This window comes from Pinus tabuliformis, chromosome 5_1 (genome assembly GCF_031772625.1).
Source record: "Pinus tabuliformis cultivar Carrire ecotype Pingquan chromosome 5_1, CPIR1, whole genome shotgun sequence".
NCBI lineage: Eukaryota > Viridiplantae > Streptophyta > Pinopsida > Pinales > Pinaceae > Pinus > Pinus tabuliformis.
In genome coordinates, this window is record NC_142305.1 from 224,028,943 (window position 1) to 224,038,595 (window position 9,653).

General features: G+C 37.0%; 1 protein-coding gene and 2 pseudogenes across 1 annotated transcript; 2 read left to right on the plus strand and 1 right to left on the minus strand.

Annotated features, from left to right (window-relative positions):
- Window positions 1–600: 600 nt before the first annotated feature.
- LOC149164228 (small ribosomal subunit protein eS28 pseudogene) lies at window positions 601–1,039 on the plus strand (annotated as a pseudogene).
- A 1,242-nt stretch (window positions 1,040–2,281) lies between these two features.
- On the minus strand, window positions 2,282–6,042 carry LOC149164229 (calcineurin B-like protein 3). The gene is made up of 2 exons (XM_089431998.1): window positions 5,394–6,042; window positions 2,282–2,489 (listed from the first exon to the last, which is right to left on the minus strand). Exons 1-2 carry the CDS (start codon window positions 5,913–5,915, stop codon window positions 2,331–2,333), a joined length of 681 nt encoding a protein of 226 aa, XP_089288124.1. The 5' UTR covers window positions 5,916–6,042; the 3' UTR covers window positions 2,282–2,330.
- On the plus strand, window positions 3,464–3,678 carry LOC149164230 (small ribosomal subunit protein eS28 pseudogene; annotated as a pseudogene).
- Window positions 6,043–9,653: the final 3,611 nt, after the last annotated feature.

Genomic DNA, 9,653 nt, shown 5'->3' on the forward strand with positions numbered 1-9,653 from the left:
ATGAATTCACTAGAAAGAACACTTGGATTTTGCTTTTAAAAACTACTCCTATTTCCATTCCTTTATGCTTAACATGGTCATTTTAAAAGTCTTCTTAATCAAGGTGAAAACCATAATCTCAATCAATTTTCATGTAAATATCTTAGATAAAGATGAATTGACTAGAAAACACACTTGAATGGTCTAATGGAAAATGAGTAAGAATGGTCTGTTATTCAGAGATGTATTATGTTACGCCGGTCTCTTTAGTCAAACACCATTAGTCAAACAAAGTATTACGTTACAAAGCATTGTAGAGTGAGTTGTTGAGATAGACTTTTAAGTGCGGTTCTTACAAAAATGTAAGAGTAAATATGCATGCATTTAGAAAGTCATTGACATGGATTCTAAAGTATGTCTATGTCGTAAATACAAGAAATGTATTTGGTTGTCTTCATTAGTCCTTTATTTTCTATAGCATGCAAATATAATCAAACTTTTTTTTTCTTCCATTTTTTACTGAAGATTGTTATTGTAGTTTAGTGAACTACCTCTTTCAAGTTATTTTGATTGTCATATAGCATTAATCGCTCAGTTTGATACATATCTAAGCAGGAAGTCATGGATACCGGTGTGAAATTGGCAGTTGTGGTGAAAGTAATTGGTCGTACTGGATCAAGAGGTCAAGTTACATAGGTCCGAGTAAAATTTTTGGATGATCAGAATCGATTGATCATGAGGAATGTAAAAGGACCTGTCAGAGAGGGTGATGTCCTTACTTTGCTAGAATCTGAAAGGGAAGCAAGGAGATTGTGCTAATTATGTTGTTTAGATTATAACATTGGACTTAAAGTGAGACGGGAATAACTTATATTGTTATGTGTTCTGTTTCTGCATTATTTTGTAGTGTAGTGTTTGCTATTGTTTTTGATGCAAAGGGATCAATGAGTGAGGCTATAAATGATCTGTGATATGTAATCCAGAATTTTACAATTAAAGTATGAAGCCTGTCATACTTGATGGGGAATCAAAACAGTAACTGTTTATTTTTGCATCTGGAATGAAATTCAAATTACTGTACTGAAGATTTTCTGTGAAAAAAAAAACAGTGAAAATTATCAATCCAAATCATATACAAATAAAATTCAAATATGTATCCAAACTCACAGCATGACATTATCTTTTCCATCGTGTCATATTATTCTACGTCTCATTATTGTAATGTACAGAGTGACCTCCAAGTCAATTGCTATGCAGAGAAGTTATTTTGCATCGATCTATAAGAAACAACTGATAAAAGCGTGCATGGAGTTGGAAAACAACTTTTCGTGGGAGGAGCTATGAGACAACATCTCAAATTTCATAATCGAGCTATCATCACCATTTCCATTAACATATTATTGTTTGGGGCAATTTTCATTGACGTTGGGGCAATTCTGAGAATCGCCGGGTGGCAGGGCGATTCTCAGAATTGCCCCACCAATTTACCAATTTTCCTATGGGTATTATGATAATTCTCACTCTCACATGCGGGCGTGGGCACATGGGCGATTCTAAGAATTTCCCTGCCACCCAACGATTCTCAGAATCACCCCACCAATTTTCCTCTGGGTATTATGATAATTCTCACTCACACACACAAACATTAAAAGTACTCGCTCTCAACATGCCCGATACACACATCTCCGACGATTTGGTGGAGTTCGCATAGATATCGGAGCTTTCAACGTGAGCAATCATCTTCGAGGAAGTCATGGATAGAGGTGTGAAATTGGTAGTTGTGGTGAAAGTAATTGGCCGTACTGGATCATGTATCCTCCACCTGGGAGTGAAACACAAAGCTTGGGAACGATGTTGTGATATCCTTTAGATATGGAAGAGTCATGTTTTTTAACAGAGAAGGATGCTGCAGAACGAGACTCCTCCACTCATCCTTGTCGATCTTCCCATCATGTTTTGTATCCGCCTCCTCGAATGTCTTATCAATGATACTTTCAACTACATCATCTGAAAGGTTCATGCCAGATTCTGCAAGGGTAGCTACGACCATTTGGGGCGATTCTGAGAATCGCCCCACCACCACAACTGGTGGCGGGGCGGTTCTCAGAATCGCCCCAAACAGTGCTTACTGGGCATCCAATCTTTTTTACACAAGAAAAAGCTAAAATGTAAAGTCAACGTGTTTTCTGCAAGTTGCTTCTGTAAGGATGAACTGAGAACAATTATTGAGAATTTGCAGAACTTTCTTGCACCTTTAGCCATAAATATGCAATGATAATGAACACCCCTGCACACCACTGCATGCTACATTTTTCTGCATTTATGGCTACCAAATGACCACTGGAGTATAATCATGTATCCTCCACTTGGGAGTGAAACACAAAGCTTGGGAATGATGTTGTGATATCCTTTAGATATGGAAGAGTCATGTTTTTTAACAGAGAAGGATGCCACAGAACGAGACTCCTCCACTCATCCTTGTCGATCTTCCCATCATGTTTTGTATCCGCCTCCTCGAATGTCTTATCAATGATACTTTCAACTACATCATCTGAAAGGTTCATGCCAGATTCTGCAAGGGTAGCTATGACCATTTGGGGCGATTCTGAGAATCGCCCCGCCACCGCCCCGCCACCACAACTGGTGGCGGGGCGGTGGCAGCGATTCTCAGAGTCATGTTTTTTAACAGAGAAGGATGCTGCAGAACGAGACTACTCCACTCATCCTTGTCGATCTTCCCATCATGTTTTGTATCCGCCTCCTCGAATGTCTTATCAATAATACTTTCAACTACATCATCTGAAAGGTTCATGCCAGATTCTGTAAGGGTAGCTACGACCATTTGGGGTGATTATGAGAATCGCCCCGCCACGTTGGGGCAGTGGCCGGGCGATTCTCAGAATGGCCCCAAACAGTGCTTACTGGGCATCCAATCTATTTCCATTCCTTTATGCTTAACATGGTCATTTTAAAAGTCTTCTTAATCAAGGTGAAAACCATAATCTCAATCAATTTTCATGTAAATATCTTAGATAAAGATGAATTGACTAGAAAACACACTTGAATGGTCTAATGGAAAACGAGTAAGAATGGTCTGTTATTCAGAGATGTATTATGTTAAGCCAGTCTCTTTAGTCAAACACCATTAGTCAAACAAAGTATTACGTTACAAAGCATTGTAGAGTGAGTTGTTGAGATAGACTTTTAAGTGCGGTTCTTACAAAAATGTAAGAGTAAATATGCATGCATTTAGAAAGTCGTTGACATGGATTCTAAAGTATGTCTATGTCGTAAATACAAGAAATGTATTTGGTTGTCTTCATTAGTCCTTTATTTTCTACAGCACACAAATATAATCAAACTTTTTTTTTCTTCCATTTTTTACTGAAGATTGTTATTGTAGTTTAGTGAACTACCTCTTTCAAGTTATTTTGATTGTCATATAGCATTAATCGCTCAGTTTGATACATATCTAAGCAGGAAGTCATGGATACCGGTGTGAAATTGGCAGTTGTGGTGAAAGTAATTGGCCGTACTGGATCAAGAGGTCAAGTTACACAGGTCCGAGTAAAATTTTTGGATGATCAGAATCGACTGATCATGAGGAATGTAAAAGGACCTGTCAGAGAGGGTGATGTCCTTACTTTGCTAGAATCTGAAAGGGAAGCAAGGAGATTGCACTAATTATGTTGTTTAGATTATAACATTGGACTTAAAGTGAGATGGGAATAACTTATATTGTTATGTGTTCTGTTTCTGCATTATTTTGTAGTGTAGTGTTTGCTATTGTTTTCGATGCAAAGGGATCAATGAGTGAGGCTATAAATGATTTGTGATATGTAATCCAGAATTTTACAATTAAAGTATGAAGCCTGTCATACTTGATGGGGAATCGAAACAGTAACTATTTATTTTTTCATCTGTAATGAAATTCAAATTATTGTACTGAAGATTTTCTGTGAAAAAAAAAACAGTGAAAATTATCAATCCAAATCATATAAAAATAAAATTCAAATATGTATCCAAACTCACAGCATGACATTATCTTTTCCATCGTGTCATATTATTCTACGTCTCATTATTGTAATGTACAGAGTGACCTCCAAGTCAATTGCTATGCAGAGAAGTTATTTTGCATCGATCTATAAGAAACAACTGATAAAAGCGTGCATGGAGTTGGAAAACAACTTTTCGTGGGAGGAGCTATGAGACAACATCTCAAATTTCATAATCGAGCTATCATCACCATTTCCATTAACATATTATTGTTTGGGGCGATTTTCATTGATGCTGGGGCGATTCTGAGAATCGCCGGGTGGCAGGGCGATTCTCAGAATCGCCCCACCAATTTACCAATTTTCCTCTGGGTATTATGATAATTCTCACTCTCACATGCGGGCGTGGGCACATGGGCGATTCTGAGAATCGCCCTGCCACCCGACGATTCTCAGAATCGCCCCACCAATTTTCCTCTGGGTATTATGATAATTCTCACTCTCACACACAAACAATAAAAGTACTTGCTCTCAACACGCCTGATACACACATCTTCGGTGATTCAGTGGAGTTCGCACAGATATTGGAGCTTTCAACGTGAGAAATCGTCTTCGAGGAAGTCATGGATAGCAGTCTAAAATTGGCAGTTGTGGTGAAAGTAATTGGCCATACTGGATCATGTATCCTCCACCTGGGAGTGAAACACAAAGCTTGGGAACGATGTTGTGATATCCTTTAGATATGGAAGAGTCATGTTTTCTAACAGAGAAGGATGCCACAGAACAAGACTCCTCCACTCATCCTTGTCGATCTTCCCATCATGTTTTGTATCCACCTCCTCGAACGTCTTATCAATGATACTTTCAACTACATAATCTGAAAGGTTCATGCTAGATTCTGCAAGGGTAGCTACGACCATTTGGGGCGATTCTGAGAATCGCCCCGCCACCACAACTGGTGGCAGGGCGGTGGCGAGGCGATTCTGAGAATCGTCCCACCACCCGGCGATTCTCAGAACCACCCCAAATAGTGCTTACTGGGCATCCAATCTGTTTTACACAAGAAAAAGCTAAAATGTAAAGTCAACGTGTTTTCTGCAAGTTGCTTCTGTAAGGATGAACTGAGAACAATTATTGAGAATTTGCAGAACTTTCTTGTACCTTTAGCCATAAATATGAAATGATAATGAACACCGTTGCACACCACTACATGCTACATTTTTGTGCATTTACGGCTACCAGAGGACCACTGGAGTATAATCATGTATCCTCCACCTAGAAGTGAAACACAAAGCTTGGGAACGATGTTGTGATATCCTTTAGATACGGAAGAGTCATGTTTTTTAACAGAGAAGGATGCTGCAGAACGAGACTCCTTCCCTCAACCTTGTCGATCTTCCAATCATGTTTTGTATCCACCTCCTCGAATGTCTTATCAATGATACTTTCAACTACATCATCTGAAAGGTTCATGCCAGATTCTGCAAGGGTAGCTACGACCATTTGTTTCACCTCTTTTCTCCCAATAAAGCCTTTCTGCTTTAGGTCATAAAGTTGGAAGGAAAATTCTATTTTATCGTCTATGGGAGCATTTGGATGAAACACTGAGAGAGCACATGCAAACTCTTCAAATCCTAACAGGCCATTACGCTTTGTATCGAACAAGTCAAACACCCTGTCTGCAAAAAGGCTCTCCTTCTTGTTAGTCTTGAATAAGGCTAGTTGAAACTCTTCCTTATTGATCAGACCATCATCAATCACAACACTGCTAATCTTCTTAAACAACTCATACAGAGCTTCTACTTCACTAACACTTAAAACTGTTTCACTTGCTATTGTCTCGGGATCTTTCAGTCCTTGGACATTTTTGAAGACTTTTATATCAAACGACTGTACAAAACAATCTATCAACTTGCTGATTCCCTCTAGGCACTGCAACATGATATTTTCAACTCAACAACACTCTCCATACCGATAAAGGAAAACCCCGAGCAACTCCGCTCCTAACGACATAGAGCGTACACCGGCCCGTTCCTTGGAAACGATAAGCTTCAAAGGATCCGGTGCGCTCGAATTATACAATGCCCAAATTAATAAGTGCAAATTGTCGTAAATAGTTCGGCCCAGGATTAATTCAACATAATACATTTTAACACACATATATGTATAGTCTTGAAGTCGGAGAATCATATTTAAGATGCAACTTTTGTTTTTTTATTCACCTTTAAAATGGGCCAATGAAGTCACCCACTCGAATTATACAATGCCAAATTAATAAGTGCAAAATGTCGTAAATAGTTCGGCCCAGGATTAATTCAACATAAACCGTTCGACTCAGGTTGCTTATAACCTTGAATCAATAATCGTTTGGGTTCATAAGAAAAGTGATATATATTCATTTTAAAATTAATCAATGTAATTAAAATGACCCCAGTACATGTATAACTTGACCCAGATATCAATGGAATGGTCGGTGTGTGTAAGTACCCGATGGGGGCAGGAGGTAGGCCACGTGTATATATATAGCCATCGACACTGGATCGAGGTAAAACACTTTGTATAAGGGCTTGGACCCCCAACTATTGGTGGGTCGATGAGGTGGGTCCACCCTGTCCTCACAATCGATGTACAGTTGTACAATATGAAAAACTGATCTCAATAAGCCATTTATGTGAAAAATGATTTTATTCGTTTTGATTAGGTCTATTGAATCAAATTGGTTTTCAATATGTTTGTTTTGAGTATGTGAGGTTTCTATTGTCTTATTAATTCAAGTGGAAGAGATCTTTCTTACATATCATTAGATTATGAAGTGACATTGGACATAATTAAGCTTTGGGCCATACCCTTTTAGAAACAACAACCCAAACTAAATGATTAGTTATAAAGAATTAGAAATTTCACAAATATAGTAAACCAATATTAAGTGTGATTTATGGCCTTAAATGAGTTTTGGAGGGTAAACTTTGAAATGCCACAGAATTGAAATTAGAGGTCAATAGAGTGTGTGAGGTCCAATTATTGGATAGAGTTCTTGAGAAAATGCTCCTATAACATTAGAGTTAAACATGAGGCATCTCAGGTCAAGTGCCTAATGGTTAAGAGCATGTGTTTCCTCCTAAGAGGTCATAGGTTCAAAAACCAGAAGGGGTTAGAGTAGGTATGCCTTCATAGACAATAATCAAATCGTTGCGTGGAGGTGGGTCTCTTATCCCACAAACAAGGTGGTTTCATAGACCAATTTGGTGTCTGGCTTGGTTATGACCTTAAAATTGGATAATAAGAATAATTAGGATATAGATTGTTAGAAATTCATAATCTATAAGGGTGAAAGCATGGAGTTGGGTTACATTTTTTGGCAAGAGATGGCACATTTGGGTGGAAAAAATGACTGCTCAATTTTAAGCACTCGATCGAGCTATTTGAGCACTTAAACAATGTAACCCAATGTTATTTAGGAGCTCGATTTAGCCATGTCTTTGTGACACTCAAATGAAGGAGATTGGGTTCTAGATTTATTTTGTATCTTAGGTAAGTTTTGTTATATGGAATTGATTTTCAATATGTTCTTTTTTTAATTAGTATGTCATTGTACTAATTTACTTCATTATTTCTTTTGTGCTTGATAATTAGGTACAACACTAGCATGCTGCCTTCAAAAAGGAAGAAATTGCATTGCAATTGAGAAAGGTCCATTACAGTGCAATTTCATTCAGCAAAGAATTAATGCTCTTCAATTTCTTCCAGATGCAATGCAAGAAATTGGGTTGAAGAAAAGGGACTTTAGTGAATCACGTGTGGCAAAAAAGGCAGAGGAATCCCAACCACCATTACATGGAATGTTTGGAAAGACATACATTGGGAGATTCACAGACATCAAAGACCCATTAGAAGAGGAAAATGAGCAAAAGGAAACAGAAAATATTGTGGAAGAAGACAATGATGAAACTCTAGAGGTTGAAGAGTTTGGATTACGTGACATTGTTGATTAAATTTAAGTTATGCTTTTAAATCAAGCTTTGCAATGTTTTGACTTTGACATTTTATGAGAAGAATAAACACTCAATTAGGGTTGTTATTCGTTCAATATTTGTAATATGTGATTTTCGCATTGATTTTTAAGTTAATCATTATTTTTTGAAAAAAAAAAGTGATTATTATTATTTTTTTGACATGAAATTCATAGAAAAAGTTGTTATTTAACCATTTTTAGTTAAAATTATCGTATAAAAATTGTGATTTTGACATGTCAATTCTAGCAAAAAATTATCGAAATGTGTAGTTTTTTACTTATATTTATGTTAAAAATGGTTATTTTTATGTCCATTGTTAAAAAATATTGTTTTTTAGAAACAATTATTTCATGTGGATTGAGAAATTAATTAAGGATGTATTAATATGTAAAATATCGAAAATTCTAAATATCGACCTCCTAATTTAAAAATGCAAAACAATAAAAACCTTACTAAAAAAAAGTTAAAATTAAAATTAAAAACAAGAAAATGTGAAGAAAATGACCACTTAAAAAATGATCAAATTTACAAAATAATTATTTACATTTTATACATTAGAAAATTTAAAGCCAAAAAAATAGGTCTTTTAAAAAAAGGGGGTGATGCAAAATACTCACTTTTTAAAATCAGCATGAAAATCACTACCATTCTAAAACGTAATGTACATAAAACTATCCTTCCCATGACATTCCTTCCAAAAACTATGCTCTAAAAAAAACATGTTCATTCTGCATCACCCCTTTTCCAAATCAGGTCACTTTTTTGCCATGATGACCTCATCCACATGTTCATCTGATGTGTATCCTAGGATGCATGAGAGCATGGTGATTATTCTCCTGCCAGTCTCTAAAAAAATAGTGGAAACATAGGGTGGAATGTATTTAGGAGTATGTCTCTCCTCAATGATGAAATTCTGGAATATTTGTTTGATTTTGACTGGATCTAGTGTGATGTACAGTTCCAACAGGTTTCCAATGGACAAAGGAGTTAGATTATAACTAGGTTGGATTTGCAACATCTGGTTTATAGATTCATCAGTAATGGTGAATAATATCTCATGGTTTGGTGCCTCAATTATCCTATGGCTTGGAACATAACAGGCATGACAAAAATTTACTATGTCTAGGAATGGGTGAACTTCTGGGAATGTATACTTGGGCAAATTGGATTCCCAAAGGTTGATGTCATCAACATGGTTTAGGAACCTATCCTTAGCCCAACAGTGGATTCTTAGAAGGTGGCTTGGAGTGGTTGTGTCTTTAATTTGGAAATCCCTGTCTGCCAGGGCCAAATGGTCAATGTCCAGGTGAGGGGTTGTGACCGGTTTGACATCCAAAGAGGTTGGGGCAGCCATCTTTGTGATAATATAAGGGAATTGGGCTTATACAACTTGTGAAAATGGAGTCTTGGCAACTTTGGTACAGGGATAGGGTATTAGCAGTTTGCAGGATAGGGGTTTTCAGTATTTGAGGGGAAATACTCTCAATTCAATGGAAATTTATTAAATTCAATTAGTTATTTCTTGAATTTACTGTATAATTTTGAATTTGAGAAGGCTATTCTAGTTCTGTGTTGAAATACCTGGAATTTATGGTTCAGGTTGCAGACTGGTTTTGAATGGTGGCTGCAGAGGTTTCTGTGGCTTCAATCGTGTACTGGAGGGCTG

Coding starts and splice junctions, on each gene's coding strand:
- LOC149164229 (XM_089431998.1), bottom strand. CDS start 5,915: ATGTTGCAGTGCCTAGAGGGAATCAGCAAGTTGATAGATTGTTTTGTA. Junction 2,490..5,393: donor TTGATAAGACATTCGAGGAG/GTGGATACAAAA, acceptor ACATTCGAGGAG/GCGGATACAAAACATGATGG.